The sequence below is a fragment of the Micrasema longulum genome, unplaced genomic scaffold (assembly GCF_059751315.1).
Source record: "Micrasema longulum isolate JH-2025_06_02 unplaced genomic scaffold, ASM5975131v1 h1tg000366l, whole genome shotgun sequence".
NCBI lineage: Eukaryota > Metazoa > Arthropoda > Insecta > Trichoptera > Brachycentridae > Micrasema > Micrasema longulum.
This window is the reverse complement of record NW_028277567.1, coordinates 45,829-63,833: the sequence shown is the minus strand read 5'-3', so window position 1 is coordinate 63,833 and position 18,005 is coordinate 45,829. Positions and strand designations below refer to the sequence as shown.

Here is an 18,005-nt window from a genome sequence, read left to right as displayed (position 1 = left end):
AAAAAAAACACTCGTAATAAATATAAAAGAGCAAAGTTCACCTTCGACCAAGTGCAATGCCAAGAGAACTTTGTATTTGTGAAATATTTTATTCATAAATGTTTAATACATAACAGAATGTAAACAACTGTATTATGCTTTCATTTACTTTCTATATGGGATTTTATTTAATCATTAAATAAACACATATTCAGCAACACCGTCTTATTTGTTCTACCTTGTCTCTTACTGAGAAACACAAAACAGTTCACAAAAGTTTTTTTTTAAGTTTTAGCACTATCGCAATACATATACTTATTAACTTTTCACTTTTTGGCGAAGGAAATCTTCATTGCATGTGAGGGAGTTATCTTGAACCCTTGAAGGGCCTCTTTGGCAGCTGCAGACTGAACTTCATTAGCAAACTCCACAAAGGCTATGTCATGTCTGTTGGGTACCAATCGGACTTCTTTAAATCCGGGGAATCTATAAAATATTACAACCATTACTTTACCTATCCAAATAATTTCATTGTTCAATTCATATGTCAGTCAAAAAATTAACATGTTACTTAAATATTTCGACTGTGTTCAGAACAAAGGCTTCAAGCCACAATTACAAAAAAAGCAGTTACATTATTTTAAAAATGTTCTTAACCAATCCTTTTGCCAGAATGTTAAGACCCGCATTAAAATTAAAAAAGCAACTTTAGCCAAAATTGTGGTTTAAAGCCTTTGTCCTAAAAACAGTTGATATCATGCAGCTTTGTATTTGTAAAAATTGTACTATGTGCGCAGAAAAAAATACAGTATTTTCTCAGTAATTCACCATTTGATAATCTGTCAACTATTATGATCCGCAGGTATGTCAAATTAAGTATTTCGAAGTCAAATTTTGTAGTGACTTACTATTTAAAAGATAGTAAATATGGTTTTACTCGGAAGTATAAAATAAATCTACCAGTTACAAGTAAAAATTTCACAATTAATTTTTTTTTAATAAATAAACTAGTTTATTTTTAGTATGTATGTATAAACTATAATCTGCCACTTGCGCTAAATGGACACTTGCCCAGTTTTTGGAGTGATGGATTAGAAAGAGAACTGTACTATTTGTAGAATAAATAAAACTTACTGATTGAAGAGCATAGACAGCATCATCTCTGATGTTTCATCTGGCAAGTTAGTAAGGAACAATATTTGGTTAGGGGGCTGCTCAGCAGGGGGCCCCGCCAAACCAAAGGAATTCATCTGTGGAACAGTTGCCCCGATGGGAAGGTTGTTCGGTGCCATTTGTGATATATTTTGTCGGTTCTCTTTTGACTTCTTTTTCTTAGATGCTCCATCTTCATTAACAATCTTGGGCTGTTTCTGTTTCTTCGGGCGCTCTTGGAATGTTCCCTTTATTTTGGAGATAACATCACTATCGCTCTTGCAATACTGGATGTGCTGTAAAATATAACCATTATGAAACAAATTGGATTACATTAGATTCAGTTTCATGGCCTCTTGGTACATAAATATTATGTATTTCATATTAACAGCGCCATTTAATAAAAACCTAAGTAAGTACACCGGAACCTCTTTACATGGTGGATATGTTCCACACAGTACAGTGTAAAAAAAAGTATACTAATAAAATAGTGGATAGGTTTCCTTGTATAAAAATCAACTTGGGATTTCAAAAACATTTAATTTATTATTTATGGTACCTTAATTTTATAAAAACAAATAATGTAAAACGACAACAAAATACTTAACAAAGATTATTCACTATCATATAATATTATGTCTAGTAGATAAAAGAGCGATGTAGGGAATTCCAAAGACAAATAGTACTATTATTTTACTACAAGCAGGCAACAGTCGGCGATGTGACTCATTTAAAAAAAAATCAGAGGTAATACAATATATTGTTAAAATGGTAATAATAATACATATTATTTCTCTCTCTGCTAAAAAGTAAAAACATGATAAAATAGTTTTTATTGGTATTGGCGCAATAAAAAGGGTAATAAGTAAAAATGGTAAACACACCTAACTTTTTAATGAGGAAGTTCAGGTTTTTTAAATATTTTTTTATTTGTTAAAATTTAAAAAAAAAAAATTATTTATCAAAAACATACAAAAAGTGAAATACAAATTATCAAGTCCTACTGAACAGCACAAAATGCAGTTCATCGGCAGGTGCTTATAATTAAGTTTTTGATATACAATTTCCCGTAGCACTGAATTTCCTCATACAAATTTTAAGCATTTCCACTTAAATCTTTATTTTACTATAGTTTCTTCCAGTTTAACATTATGGGGGGCAAATCAGTGCGTAAGCAAGAGACCAAATAAAGGGTAGTACTGGAAGAAATCATACAAAAAATTTATCTTTTGCATTATTCGTGTAAAACAGAAATGCCAGACGGGCCTCTGATTGAAAGAATAACAATATTGATCACTAGAGACCAGATTATTTGCATTTGCATATTTTGGCAATTTTTTACAGGTTTTAGCATATTTTATTGAAAACTTGCCGATGGGATATTTGCGATATTTTTCAAATCGTAAGTCATAACCGGCATCAACAAAGAAACACAGGGCTCGTATTTTGAGCCTGAATTGAACTCAGAATTGCCAGAGATATTCCTGCTTAAACTTAGAGAAAAGTTTTAAAATATTTTACAAAAAACCCTGGCTTCAAACCTTTATGTCAAATTAAAAGCTTTATTATATTTAACATTCATTCTCAATTTATAAAAATATGTTGACTGCAAGAAGGCACAACCGCACAACAGAAAATGTAGAAAAACAGATTATTGTTAGCATTAATAAAAACAAATACTTGCTTATATTTTTCCTAATAAATAAGTAATAACCGTAATTTTATGTTACATATTTTCACACTTTACTTTCATGTTTTAAGTATTTTTCATGCATATTTCAGGCTTTTTATGTTGCATATAATCCGATCTCTATTGATTACAACCTACCAATGTTTTAAAAAAAAGGTTTCGGTGCATATGTTATTAGTTTAATTATAAAAAACCAAAAATTAAATGAAATAGTGGTATAATTAATACAACTACCTTCAAAATCAGCAGTTTTGAGTTAACCACTACTAACACATTTTTGTATCCTTCTCCGCGAATGATATAGCTGTCTATTTGTAGTATTCATGGAGGAAGATAGCATGAAGATGTGTTTAAGTGGTTAACTCAAAAATCCTAATTTTTAAATTACCGCACAAAATAATATTACGACGAACTATGTAAACAATTGTGTCTCTAAACTGATTTCTATAAAATACTATAGGTGACAGATAAATTGAAGGTATCGATGAAAGGTTACGTAGAAAGCAGCCAGCCATAGAAAAGTGAAACTGAGATAAAAGCACCTTTATGAAACGCGTGAATAATCAAATCTACACAGCAGTTTGAATGTTTTTGACTTCGACAAATGACAAACAATGAATACATTGGATTTTTTTTTATTACAAACAACAATCTATGTATTTGACCAGTTTTAGGTACTGTCAGATTTTTCTAGTGCTGTGGGTGTTTTTTGCAAATTGAGAAATGCAGTTTTGTAATTGACACTATTTTCAGAATGTGTTTATTACAATTTTGTGTATGAAAGCGGTCTGGCTGTTTTTAGCAGAACATAGAATTGACCTTACTGCATCTAATTATATTATATTCAGTATGTAATATATAAAGTAAAAATAAACTAAATGACATGTTGATAAGATAGCTAATAAGTTTTAATTAAATACACAAAAAAACAATAAATAAAATACAAATACATGCAAATATATTTAATAGTGCAGAAATAACGTTTTGTAAATCTGTTTTTTTTTTTTAACAAAATAATGCCATTAAATAGCTTTATTTTTGTCACATAAAGGCCTTGAATTAATCATGAAGGATGAACTCACCATCGGTTTGTCGTAAAATGGAAACCCTTGCATACTCCGCAGTGCGATGGTTGCACTTGATATCTCTTTGAAAATAACAAAGGCTTGACCTCGCATTTTGAATGTTTTTAAAGCAACTATCTCTAAAATCTGTCCAAACTGTGAAAATATTGCATAAAGCGATTTCTTCAACTCTTCTTTTTTAATTTTTTCATTTAAATTGTTGATGTATATCGTGTGATTTGGGCGAATATCCATGTCTGTAATATAAAAAAATAAGCATCTTTTATATTATTCTAAAATTCATCATGTATCTAGTACATAGTTGCATACTCGTACTAATTCTTATGCCGTCGGGTATTTTACTGGGTTAAAAAGAGCTTTATTTTGATCTTAAATTACATGAACAAAAAATCAGCCAGGGATCCAATCCGGGTCCTCATGAACTTGGATAGATGGTGATTGAATGCGATTACGGTTACAATAAAAATCTAAGATTAAAACATAACATTACAACAAATGTGTTTTTAGCAAAATTATTTGACATATACGATAAGGAATTAACATTTAAAAACAAGTTAGTCAACCAACAAATATATTTATTTTATACAATCGTACGGTCAAGTTAGTGTCAATTTAAACGTCAGTGTTTGAAACTAAAATTCGTCAGTAGAAATAAATATGTTTATGGCACTTTATTATAAAATACATACTTAGGTCGAAGATTAGTCAAATGTATTATAATATTCCAGTATAATCAAAGAACACAACACCACCGGCGCCGTTTAACCTAGCCTCAAATTCTACAAGAACGAAACGAAACCGAAAATGGCGGCGATCAGAGATTATGCGGCATCAAAGGCAAATAAATTTACAGAATAATTTGATAGACAAACAAATCTGACGAAGACAATTTTTTTTAAATGTCTTTGATAATCTTCTTCTTTTTCATCGTTTTTTATGGCCTTTTCACCTCTCAACTCGGGTGTTCTGGCCAGTGTCGAGTTTTTTCGTTTATTTACATCAACAATATTTTGAGTTTGTCCAAATTTTTGTAGACAAGAACTGGATTCAACTCCCTGGGGAGCTGTTTATATTAACATATTACAACAGAGATGAAGAACATTTAAGAGAAGGTAATATAGAAGTCCAGGCATCTACGGGGATTATGACCTGTCAATGGCTGGTTTAAGTGGCCACTTTACACACTGTGTAACATTCACCATTCTACCCATATTTAAACATCTATATTCCTTCAATTCTTTCATCAATTGTTGATAAATCCACCTGGTCCATGAAGAAGTACAGAAATTGAGAAAATATCATTTTTAGGCGTTGCCTAGTATGTAGGTGAAATAATTTAATTAGACGAATCTCACCCACATAAATAAATGTTTCAGCTCTTTAACTTCACAAACATCAACAGATGAAAGAATTAAAGGAATATAGATGTTCAAATATGGGCAGAATGGTGAATGTTACACAGTGTGTAAAGTGGCCACTTTTGCTCAAATTATGGTTATTGGAAAAAAGTTTTTTGTATTAGTGATAGTTTTTAGTTTTTCAAAATGTAATATGTAATGTTTTTCAAGTAAAATTATTGTTAATGTAGGTTAAGTGTAAAAAATCGATGTAATTTATAAGAACCTGCTGACGAGTTGTATGTATGAAACTCAGCAGGACTTTAATTTAAGACTATTTTGTATATATTTTTGAAAATAAATATATAAAAACAGCCATTGACAGGTCACAAGCCCCGTAGATGCCAGGACTTCTATATTACCTTCTCTTAAATGTTCTTCATCTCTGTTGTAATATGTTAAGTTGATTTACATATTGACACATGTGTTAGTAATATATATACAAGTTAGTAAGTTAGAATTTAATATAATATATACATATAATGATATAACATATTTACAGCTTAACACCATTTATAATTAGATATTTACATATAATTTTAAATACACGTTTATTGGGTGGAGAAAAGAGAGTTAGAATATGAATGGGGAATGGGATATTAATATCAGAGAGGTCAGATAGGAAATCAGGATAACAATCATTTATAAGGCATCCAAAAAATATATGGTTTAAATCTTCCTCATCAAGCTGACATTCGCACATGAAAAATTCCCGGACATGGATTCATAGATTCAGATGAGAACAATATAAAACAACCAAAGTAAGTTTTAGGGTTTTTTTCAACACTCTGAAAGTTATTTTCAGTATTCGTCATTAATATTTAGGTATAAAGATCTGCTTCTACGTTTTATATGACAAATATTAATGACGAATACTGAAAATAACTTTCAGAGTATTGAAAGAAACTCTAAAAACTTACTTTGGTTGTTTTATACCGATACCTGTACGATTTACTCACAACCATCCATCTCAGCGCAGCGGGCATTACAGAAATGAGAAAGGAGTAGAATAGATGCTTAGCAACAGCATTAATGTTTGTACAAGCAAATTGATTTCTTCTTAAACTCATTTGTTACTATCATTCCCGGTCTCCCATAAGTTAAAAAAGTTTTAAGTGAGATAATTGTTGCCTTTTTGTCAAATGGGAAAAATGGGTTCTTATCGTAAAAATCTTCAAATTGATCACTATCTAGGGGGTAGAGAAGATCCAGAATACCACCTCTGAGCAGTTTTATGATAGTGAATGGGAATGTGTAATCTTATTACCATTACCAATCATTTTACTAGAATGCTCATTCAAACATTACTTTGTTTCATTATAATTGATAATTAGATTACTGTCTGTTTCTTGTTTAAAAATAAATGTTGACAAATATGGAATCACAGTCTTTATTGGTATATTATTTCACAAAGATTTTAGTTGTTGGCTTTTAGATTCACTCCGGGAACTCCAAAGATTTTAATTGGAACATTTTTTTTTTTTAAAAGGGGTATAGATAAAAAAAATCAATAATTATCTTCCTGTATTAGGGAAAAACAAAGTTAGAACCTTGATAAAACAACATCATCTAGAATTTGTATGACGTTGATGTTAGAACCACAGACTACAGGTGTTAGAACAGTGGTAAAACAGAACGCACCCATTTGCAGATTGTGAATAATAATCTACAGTTACCAGAGACAAAAAAAGACATATAGTTTTCCATCGATTTAGAAAGATTTGGAATTTGGACAAGCAGTTTCGTGAACAGTATTTTCCGACTTCGGCCATTTTGCGAATTCGTAAATCGTCGGACAGCTTTCTACATGTAAGTGGATTTAACTTGATCAGTTTGACAAGCCCGACTTTTGTCAAATTAGTTAGTGAATGTTTTGAAACCCTACTTTTTTCATTACTTTGAATAAATTACCCTATTCTTGATTATGTTTAATTACGTAATTATTATTTTGAAATCTATGAATGTCAGTCATAAGTCTCGTTTATTGGACTTCATTGCGGGATTAAAGACGAAATTCGAAATTTAGAAATAATTTTACACCGAAAAGTGCTCTTCCTTGTAGGTGTCACCAAACCTACAAACCACAAGAGCAGTTTTATCTGAGCGAGCTGCGTGTCCAATGTCCCGACTCGGCAGAGGAGGCAGTACATGGGACGGGGGTGCTCCTGGAGCTGAGGATCCTCCGCCTTCGCCTCCAGAATCCACTGCAACATGCAACCTAGGACTTCCACGAACTGCTCAAACTTCGTTTCGTCATCATTCTCAAACGTCCGGGCCCTCTCATGGCTATTCTGGCGATGATTTTCTATCTGATAAACCAGCTATCAGACCTGGTTTCAACTCCCAAGTATCGGTTGATTTAGATCGCAAAAGAAATGATCTTGATAATTCATTATCAACCTATTCTCTATCTTCGCAGCAGATCTACAGACTCGATAAATCTCGAAAACCTCAATTCAAAAGCAAGTCGAGATCTCCCGATAGACGTCACAGAAAATCAAGAAGTCGGTCATTATCCGAGGAAAGGTTTTCGAGAAGACGAAAAAAATATTCTTCCCCAAAGCACAGAACACATGACAAATCTCGCAGATACCGAAAGAGATCCTCGAGTTCAAAAAGTTCTGACAGTTCTACATCCAAATCCAGTGAATCTTTGTCAAAAGAACATCTTAAAAATTCTCACATTGATTCCAAGAATAAAGGCATTGCTAAATTGCAATCCAGTCCATCAGGGTTTTCCAAACTTGAATCGAGATCGCACTCCTACGAAAGTAGTAATTCTAACTCCTATGATATTCTAGGGAAACATTCTTCAAAAAAAAATATGGACAGCACTTACATTAATAAAAGTTGTGCAATTAAAAAACAGCGACGAAGTAGAAGTTCATCTCTCGAACCTCAGTACAATACCTTTAAAGATAAAAAATATCCAAGGAAACCACAACACAGTCAATTTAAACGCATGGACAAAAGGAGATCCATCGCCCCTACAGAATCCCAATCTCGAAGTAAATTAAGTAATTATCCAGAACTACAAAACCAAGCTCCTGCAACTGCACCATTTAAAAATGATGGCAGTTTTCTAGAAATGTTTAAAAAATTACAAGAAGCTCAAAAAGCTCAAGAGGAATCTGCCTCTTCCTCTGTACCCAATACACAAGAGGAAATTAAAAAACCCATTCTTCCTTTGGTTGGAAAACGTCGTGGTGGAAGAGTTTTGAAAACTGGAGTAGTTAAAAAACCGAAAAGTATCGAGGAACAAACTGTAGATAACACACCAACTGATGCTTGGTCTCTTTACATGAAAGAAGTAAAAAAGTACAAGGATTCTTTTTGTGATGAGGAACGCAAAATTAGACCTTTGTTTTAATAGACGTATAGCATATTAATAGTTTTAAGTTTTTTATTATTATCAGTTGTTTTTTTTTCTATGGTAAATCACTATTTACAATAACATTTAAATATTATATTCATGTATAAAACAGCTTGTATATTTTTTTAATATTTATTTTCTTTTGTCCTCAGCAATATGCCTATGCCAGCGAAGGAACTCAAATCCCCGGAAGATTTTTGGACTGCTCCATTCGATCCACGTTTCCCTAATCAGAATCAAACGAGGTACTGTTGTGTATTAATATAAATATGTGCATTTTTAATTCAATAATGCATATGAAGTTCTACAAGTTGGCCACTAATTAAATAAATAAAATATATTATCATGTATTTATTTTATCTGTAGATAATTAACACTAAGCTGAGATGGGTCATCCTATCTGATCAAACATTTTTTTAAATCGTGATGAGATTTGTTTAAATTTCTTAAAACCCACTTTCTAAAAAGTTATGCTTACTAAATTACTTCGCTATACTAAAAAACACCAGTGGATTTAAAATAAAATAAATTATTTAGCGATTTATAATACAATAAAATCATTTTTGAGCTACTGAATATGATTGCTATAAATGGACAAGATTTTGATGTATCTTTTTTATCAATTCTGGATGAAATACTATTTTTCCTCATAATTCTTCGAAGATGTTGATAGCTTGAAAAAAAGGGTATGTTTTGAGCCAAAATTAGTTTCCACTGGAATAATTTGAGAATATAATTAAGAAATCGAGTTTTAATTAGTATAGCTTTCTTTAAAACTTGCTTAGCAAATCACACACGTACCTGTAGAACATGGTTTTAAAAAATCCACTTCCTAATATTCTCCTATCGTTAACACAGTGTGAGATAAAAATGGATTTGCATAGGTTAGTTTGAAATCTTTTAAGTTGATAGTGTTCTTGAATATATTTCATTTATTTTTTTATTTTTATTTTTTGCACCACTACAGGCCAGTAGGCCCAATTACAGTGGTGAATTACATCACAGAACACCCAGGCTTGAGAAAAATTCATTTTGATTTTTGTGTTCTCACCGGGAATCGAACCCGGAACCTTCCGAGCGTGAGTCAAGCGTCTTGACCACTACACCACGGAGGCCGCCAATTATATACCATTATTTTATACCATTATATACCATTATATACCATTATATTGTATACCATTATTTTATTGCCCTTGTTTGTTTTTGCTACATAGTTTTATGTTTTTTCCTCTGCGCACGGTGATGTAACATCGTGTTACCACAACCAAAAGACAGAATATTCTAAAGTTCAAACATTTGATACAAAATAAAAAAACATGGAGACATACTGTTTAACTATACCTTTTCCATAATTTATATAAATAAACATAATTCAGCCCTGTTATACCATAATAAATTAAATATCATAAATACACCGCTCATTTGACATGCGTGCGTGCCCTATCACCATCAATAACCAACTGAATCTGTTTCACACAAACACTGGCCACAGAACAGCGTCTCTGTCTTCCTTGTTATGAGTTCTATCTTCGTGCTTCTCTTACATAGATTTATTGCTGTATTGGTGGACATTCATTCTTAGCGTAGCAAGGATAAATATTTTTTGTATTAAAATTCAGCAAAGTTTGTATAAAAATATGATGCGAAATAAACAAAACATTGTTGTAGGTTGAAATCGATTAGGTTATTGATAGCACTATGCCAAATATTAGTGCATTTATTGCATATTCATAATATTTTATTTTTTAAATTCTCAAATACAACTTGTAAAATGTATTCCTCAGCATGCGATTTCCCAGTGAGTGACAATAAAACATTTCCATTTAGCCATGTGTAATGAATGATCTTGTTTCTTTTCTCCCTAGGTATTGCTACCAAAGCTACTTGGACTTCCACAGGTGCCAGAAAGTGAAGGGAAATAGTTACGAGCCATGCCAGTGGTTCCGGAGAGTGTATTCCTCTATGTGCCCAGATGAGTGGGTGGAGAAGTGGGATGAGCAGCGCTCCAATGGCAACTTCCCAGGCAGAATTTAAATTATTTTCTCCATATTCAAATCCTTAGCCAGCAGTTTGCTTGCAACCTATATTTATTCACTTCTAAATATGTTGCTATTTTATGTTTTGTGATGAAAGTTTCTTTCGAGGAGGCATGTTCATAGTTGTATATTAATAAACCATTAATAAAACTGTTTTTTATTTTTTTATTCATTTATTTATATTTATTAAGTAAATCAACCTTATAGTGAAATTCTCGTCAAAGTTACTACTTACAGTAAAACTCAAATTATCTGGATCAATGAGTGCCAGATGTTATTCGGATTTTCACAAATCCGGATAATTGAATTAACCATTGAATTAACGCAACGGTTTAAAAGAAAATGCAAAATTTACTCAGTAGAATTTTGATCTTAGGGTCGTCTTTTTATTGCTTTTGAAATAATACAGCGAATGAGGAAGTTTAGCCCTATGGGAAATTGGGTATAAAAAATGTTTTCTTATGTGCGGTAAAAATAAGAGCATTAAATTGTACAGCAGTTTCTTGAAAATGTACAAAAAAAAGAATTAATAAAATTGGAATCAACCCATTGGTATAAGAGAGTTGTGAAAAATTTCCGGTTTATGGTAAGTCAACAGACCAATCGGCAGAACTGACCGCAAAGAAGCAGAAGAGAACTTGAGACGTCAAATGCGGAGTAATTTCAGAAATGAAATACTTTCAAAAAACATAACGTTGATAATTTGATACATGAAAAAATTTTGGCTTATTTTAATAGTCTATTAACAAATAAAAATATAAAATAAAACACTGAACTTCCTCATTGCGTCGTCTGAGGTAAGTAAAGAAAAAGCAAATATTTGTTAGGTAGTAGCGAATGTGATATTTGCTCCCCTGTAGTGTCGATCACTAAGGAACCTTTGAAACCCAAGTCACATACGCAACCTCAGTGTGGGGACATCCCTTGGATATGCCGTGGTGATAAAGGAAAAAATATGACATCACAATATTTCAGTTTATCAATTTCCACGTGGCGTAATGGCCAACATATTTGACTCACACACGAAGGGTTCTGGGTTCGATTCCCGGTGAGAACACAAAAAATCCAATGTGATTTTTCTCAAGCCTAGATGTTCTGTGTAATTTCATAAACTTATAATAATTACTGTGTAACCACTGTAATAGGGCTTCCTAGCTACTTATAAATAGGTTTCAAAAAAATTTTGAAGATTTCATCTTTTTTAATTTTTCGGCTAACTGACTCTGTTTTTCAATAAATGTTTCTTTTCGAAAAATTAATAGGAAAAAGGATAAAATTAATGTATCTAATTCATTCGAAATAAATGAAATGGAAAACCTTGATATTTCATTGTCTGAAAAATCCCACTGGAAGCGGTGGTGTAATGGTCGTGCTTCATTAAGCAAAAGCCTACATACAGTGCATCTCTCGGTAATACGGCAGATATCGGACCAGAGCACTGCCGGATTACTGAAAATCACCAAATAATGACGCATTTAAACGGCAGAAGCTATGTTTTATTGTATACATTACCGAGCTACTCACTTGGCTGCCTGTATAGAAACCCCGAATTACTGGCAGGACTGGAGAAGTAAAGTGCCGGGTTATAAAGGGGTACTGTATTTTAAAATACAGGTATTTAAAAACAAAAATTTAACACATAAGTATAATACTGTGCAATCATCTATTTTCCATACTTTGTAGAAAAAACATATCATTTGACCTGTTATACAGAATGTTCATAAAACCCGCCGCGCTGTCCATTTTAGGTCATTATGCCCCATTTTTTGATCGGCGCACAGGTCTTAAATTGAATAAATGTACTAAGGGGTTTATGCAAATAAACTGGTTGTGAGGGTATACGACTTAGTACTATTAGTTATGGAAATAATCGGTCCGATTCCATAACCTTATCTTCCTAAATAGTTTTTTTTCTGTTGAAATGCACTAAAAAAAAATTTTCTCCCTATATAACTACCCGATTGATTATTATTTTTGTCCTAAGGAAAAGTTGATGCCATTTATGCCCTTTGAGATATTTGTTATCTTTGGTTTTAGTTTTTTTCCCAGAAAATTATTTTAATCTTTTTAAAAAAATGTGTCATCCATATAGATAATCATTTATGGAAATATTCGATTACCACAGTGAATTACGTTTATGACTGTAATGTATTATATAAGTATTAGGGATATATAATATATTAATCAGTCTTCTTTTGTAGAAAAGGGGCGAAAAAATTATGTAAGACTAAACATTTAACGTAATTATTTTTGTATTATTTGATTTAGAAATTCATCTGTGCCATTCCGGTCACCGCAACGTAGACTCCGTAGATGACGTAGACTGACAGTGCGTTTTTATAAAAATAATAAGCATGTATTACTTTTTTCATTGGGCTTAAGGTCATTTACAGCATAAAATCACAATTAAACAGATTCAGGTACATAAAAAAAGAACGAAAATAAAAAATAAATTATGAATACTTGTTTCGAAGCATTTATGATGTTATTACGAAAATAATTAAAAAATGTAAGATAGAAATATTTGGAGAAAGGTAAATTTATAGAAGATATATCAGAGTCATTCCTTATTTTCTAAAATAATTAATTTTGCCCCATATCTTGATCTTTGTCATCATAAAAAAAAAAAAAAGTATTTTTATATTGTAATATTTTTATGGTACTTACTACTTACTAATCACAGACGATAATATTTTATGAACAGCGAGTAAAGTTCTAGTCCCTCGTACCACAGCGGTGGTTCGGTTTTCTGTTCATCCGGTTCGTAGCTCAGTGTCGTTATAAAATTTTTCTTTACCAATTTGGCTGTCAGCAGGTGAGCATGTTGCCTACTGTGGTTTAATTAATCCTCAATAAGAAACTTTAATCGAGAGATTTAAAGTATATTTTATTGTTAATCTGTATATTTTCTACCTACGGAAGAATATAAGTCTCATCTATCGTAACAACCTGTTTTTATATCTACGATTTATCGCCTTTTTTTACAGAAATAAGCTCCAGCCCATTCCGTCAACTTAAACGGGATTAATAATACCAAGTGTAATCCCTTTACATCGCGTGATCAACGCAGAGTCTCCGCTAAACTTCAACATGTAAGTATTTAAATGTATTTATTGCTTCCGATTTTTGTTATATTTTCCGGATTTGTGTTTTGTTTAATTTATTAAAAGCTCACTTTTCAATGGCGGCTGCGCTTGGTTTTTTTTGCACCGTCTCCGGTCGTTGTATTTTAAAAATTAACGTATTTAAACTTGCCAATTTCATTGCATGTTTAGTTGCACGCGTTTCTAATTTTAAGCGTTAGAATACTATTTCGGTTTGCCTTCTTTCATTTGAGTTTCAGCGTCGCTGCTGAATGTCATTTTTATGACGCCATTGACACGAGTCGCGTCCGTTTGTAACGTTTTATACATGCCTAATATTTATGCGCTTAGTGTAATTTCACGTGAAATAGTTTTAGGTAGTGGGAGATTTACATAGGGTGTGTAGGGCTTCTTACTTTTCCTTTCGTTTATAGTTTGTACACTTTGTCAAAAGTATTGTCACTGATGACGTCATACTAAAAAACGCGTGGTCGAAATATATAATTGTGAACGGAAAATTGCAGCGGCGTTTTCCCCTGTAATGCTCCCGTAACGGCATGAATACTTGATGGTATTTGTGTATGAAAAGGGAGGTAAATTAACATGTAATTCAATGGATTTGCTTTAATATTTATTTAAATAAAGTAATATTACATTTAAATTACCACATTTTTGATTTGGTTATAAGTGTAGTTTGAATGCATCTATCATGTCGCGTGTCTGAAGCCTGAATTGAAGTTTGCTATTTAAATAGACTTCCACGTATAAAAGTCTTTTTAGCCTCCAACTGTGTTATGTTAATTTCTTTCTAAGATTTTATTTTTATTTTAGGAAGAGTTCAAATGGAGGACGGTTTGGCGGTTCTGGAGGGGGAGGGGGAGGCAGATACGGCGGTGGTGGTGGTGGAGGCGGGGGCGGAGGAGGAGGAGGAGGACGTAAGGATGATCTGGGGAAGAACTTGCACCGAAGGCAGTGGAGTGATCGAGACTTACGACCTTTCCAAAAGAACTTCTACGATCCTCACCCGTCTAATCTGAACAGGAGTCCGCGAGAGGTGGAACAGTTCAGAAGCACCCATCAGATCACAGTTAGCGGACCTAATATCCCAAATCCAATCCAACAGTTCGAAGAGGCGAAGTTCCCCGACTACGTCATGACCGATATTAAGGCTCAAGGATACAAGGAACCTACTCCTATCCAGGCGCAAGCTTGGCCCATTGCCATGTCCGGTAACAACCTGGTGGGCATCGCACAAACTGGATCTGGGAAAACCCTCGGTTACATTCTTCCTGCCATCGTTCACATCAATCATCAGGAGACGAGTCGTGGCAAGGGACCTGTAGCCCTGGTGCTGGCTCCCACTCGAGAGTTGGCGCAGCAGATTCAGCAAGTGGCGTCAGACTTTGGTGGACGTTCGTACTTGCGGAATGCTTGTGTGTTCGGGGGCGCTCCTAAACACAAACAGGCACAAGAGCTGAGACAGGGAGTTGAGATTCTCATTGCTACTCCAGGTCGACTGATTGACTTCCTGGAAAGGGGAACAGTGGACTTGTCTCGCTGCACGTACTTGGTACTGGACGAAGCCGACCGCATGTTGGATATGGGTTTCGAGCCGCAGATCCGTAAGATCATCGAACAGATTCGGCCCGATAGACAAGTTCTCATGTGGTCTGCCACATGGCCTAGGGAAGTTAGAAAGTTGGCAGAAGACTTCTTGGGAGATTATATGCAGATTAATATCGGCTCTCTAGAGTTATCAGCTAACCACAACATCTTGCAAATAGTAGATGTCTGCCAAGAACACGAAAAGGAAGACAAGTAAGTTCATTTTTCATTTGTCAAGCTCTTTTATGAATCTTTCGTGATGAACTCTTGTATATGAAATGTTGTGATTTTATTGAAATTATCCTCTAAGAAGATCTGACTCGCAAGGTGTGATTTAATACTTACATGAGATTCTTCTTTTTTTTTTAAAGAAAAATATTTGCATTTCAGGTTGAACAATCTTCTACAGGAAATTGGAAATATTCATGACCCAGGAGCAAAAACAATAATTTTTGTGGAAACAAAAAAAAAAGTAGAAAATATAACTCGAATAATCAAGAGGTTCGGGTTCCACGCCGTGTGTATGCACGGTGACAAAACACAGGACCAACGAGACTTTGTGTTGAACCAATTCCGACATGGCAGATGTAATATTTTGGTGGCCACTGATGTTGCCGCCCGTGGATTAGGTTAGTTATCATTATATTGTTGATAATTCACCTTTAAAAATATCTTTTCGGATTTTGTTGAAATATTGCTTATTTAAGTTAGTCAAGTTTTTATATCTGAGTATATTTGATTGTGAATTGAGATCATAATGATTTTCTGTCACTGTTTCAGAGGCACAAGCTGGATGAGTATTGTGTTCTACATTGGTGATTGAGCACCGGATCTAGTAAATAAAGCAACTAACTGATGGCTTTGTCTGTAAAAGCTATCTCAAGTGGCAAGCTAGAATGAGAATGCAATAACTCGTCATGTGCCTCTATACTGACTGGCTATCACTGATCCTGAACCGAGGCCGAATCCTTCTCTGGTCAGATACATCCATACGGTCCATTACCCGTGGAAACACTAGTCATGCAGTTGGGTTTTCTGATCAGTTCGGCCACCATGGAGTTGGAACCTGCGTACCACAGTGTGGGTTACAATATCTCCTGGGTTCTTGTGATGTGTTAGACAGATGAGTTCAAATATCAGTCAATGTAAATGGTTTAGTGAGACAAGAAATGTCTTATTTGTCAACAGTATTTCAACATTAAGTAGAAGTTATCTACAGATAATCGAGTAAGTTCATATTTATTGGCGATGAATTAATTTTTTTATATGTATATTCTATATAGGAATGTATTTTAAATTGTATATTTTTACAGATGTTGAGGGAATTAAGTATGTTATCAATTTTGATTATCCAAATTCTTCGGAGGATTATATCCACAGAATTGGACGAACAGGAAGATCTAAAAGTACTGGAACATCTTACGCATTCTTTACACCTTCCAACAGTAGACAAGCCAAGGACTTAGTTTCAGTCTTACAGGAAGCTAATCAGGTAAATATTATTGATGTGAATTTTGTTACTATCTCTAATTTATTGTTTTTGTAAAATACGGTCCGGCAGATCTCGAGAGGTAGTCTACAGATGCATTCCAGTAAATCGTGCATTAAGTTAAATATAATTTTTTGTCTTCTTGCTCTAGCCCTACTTTTTGAAATATTATTAGTCTGCCTGCTCTATTATGGAGAATCATTGTTGTAAACTAAGCAGTTAGTTGGTCAGAATTTTCAAACCCCTGTTCTGTAAAATAATTGTAAAGTCATTATCCTCTCACCTTTGGCATGGGCCTGCTTTTTTAATAGCACGACATGAATGCGCGTGAGAGGTAGATAAAACTAGTGAACTGATAATGCCTTCGGTGTCCACACCCTCAATGTCTGGATCCCATCCTCGTAAGGTGCAACAAACCCTGCTAATATGGCTATATGCCGCAATATACGTCTTAGATAGTTGAACTAAAAACAATCTGTTTCTTTTTCAGGAAATAAATCCCAAGCTACAAGATATGGCCAATCGCTTTGGAGGATATGGTGGAGGCGGCGGGTGGGGTGGGCGCTCCAGGTTCGGGGGCGGCGGCGGAGGCGGCTCCTTCAAGCGCGGCGGTAACTTCGGGCGCGGCGGCGGCGGGGGTGGCTTCAACAAGGGGGGCGGCGGGGGATTCGGCCGCGGCGGGGGATCTTACAAGAGATTTGAGAATTGAGTTTCTGACGAGAGTTGCTAGGAAAAATTTCTCACCATCTGTTAACTTTAATTCCATTAATATTTAAGGGTGTATTAAAGTTCATCAGTATTTACTCATCCATTCCGATATCACCTAGGATCATCCATTTTTAGTTTTATCGAAAATGATTTATTCTCAAATATTTAATTATTTATTGGCGCTGAGTTAAGCTGAACTTTGTAGGACGTGATGGAATAAGTGGTCAGTTTGTGACTGGGATCTGCAACATCCGGGGGGAGTGTTCGTACCTGCGCGAAGAGTCAGTGAGGGAGTTTTTTTTCTGTGATAATATTTTTTTGAAATGTATTAATATCTTTACTACATCTAGATATTAAACACCTTCCAACATGAGTTGGTTAATTTGACAAATAAAACAATAATGCTAA

General features: G+C 33.9%; 3 protein-coding genes and 1 long non-coding RNA gene across 8 annotated transcripts; 2 read left to right on the top strand and 2 right to left on the bottom strand.

Moving 5' to 3' along the window:
- Window positions 1–17: 17 nt before the first annotated feature.
- Window positions 18–4,762, bottom strand: snf (U1 small nuclear ribonucleoprotein A snf). The gene is given in 5 exon segments (XM_088225510.1): window positions 18–403; window positions 405–465; window positions 1,114–1,427; window positions 3,904–4,142; window positions 4,596–4,762. Coding segments are annotated over 4 exon segments (669 nt in total). The 5' UTR covers window positions 4,141–4,142; window positions 4,596–4,762; the 3' UTR covers window positions 18–346.
- A 2,279-nt stretch (window positions 4,763–7,041) lies between these two features.
- Window positions 7,042–10,867, top strand: COX6B (Cytochrome c oxidase subunit 6B). Its single transcript, XM_088225506.1, has 3 exons — window positions 7,042–7,112; window positions 8,829–8,921; window positions 10,542–10,867. Exons 2-3 carry the CDS (start codon window positions 8,833–8,835, stop codon window positions 10,708–10,710), a joined length of 258 nt encoding a protein of 85 aa, XP_088081632.1. The 5' UTR covers window positions 7,042–7,112; window positions 8,829–8,832; the 3' UTR covers window positions 10,711–10,867.
- LOC148282181 (uncharacterized) lies at window positions 8,994–10,878 on the bottom strand. Its single transcript, XR_015822155.1, has 2 exons — window positions 9,806–10,878; window positions 8,994–9,637 (listed from the first exon to the last, which is right to left on the bottom strand). It is a non-coding gene; the product is annotated as an uncharacterized LOC148282181 (long non-coding RNA).
- A 2,513-nt stretch (window positions 10,879–13,391) lies between these two features.
- On the top strand, window positions 13,392–18,005 carry Rm62 (ATP-dependent RNA helicase Rm62). Of its 5 annotated transcripts, none has more exons than XM_088225502.1 (6): window positions 13,392–13,527; window positions 13,700–13,804; window positions 14,627–15,613; window positions 15,791–16,029; window positions 16,714–16,892; window positions 17,380–18,005. In XM_088225502.1, coding segments are annotated over exons 2-6 (1,626 nt in total). In that variant the 5' UTR covers window positions 13,392–13,527; window positions 13,700–13,802; the 3' UTR covers window positions 17,599–18,005. The 5 variants fall into 5 exon arrangements, with proteins under 5 accessions (XP_088081628.1, XP_088081631.1, XP_088081629.1 ...); XM_088225503.1 differs by lacking the exon at window positions 13,392–13,527 and having other exon boundaries at window positions 13,676–13,804; window positions 17,380–17,441; window positions 17,475–18,005; XM_088225505.1 differs by lacking the exon at window positions 17,380–18,005 and having other exon boundaries at window positions 16,181–16,892.

Excerpts from the sequence above, each read along its gene's own strand:
- COX6B (XM_088225506.1), top strand. The coding sequence starts at position 8,833 with ATGCCTATGCCAGCGAAGGAACTCAAATCCCCGGAAGATTTTTGGACT. Across the intron at positions 8,922-10,541 it reads CCTAATCAGAATCAAACGAG|GTATTGCTACCAAAGCTACT; the intron begins GTACTGTTGTGT and ends TTTTCTCCCTAG.
- Rm62 (XM_088225502.1), top strand. Across the intron at positions 15,614-15,790 it reads GAACACGAAAAGGAAGACAA|GTTGAACAATCTTCTACAGG; the intron begins GTAAGTTCATTT and ends TTTGCATTTCAG. Across the intron at positions 16,893-17,379 it reads TCTTACAGGAAGCTAATCAG|GAAATAAATCCCAAGCTACA; the intron begins GTAAATATTATT and ends TTTCTTTTTCAG.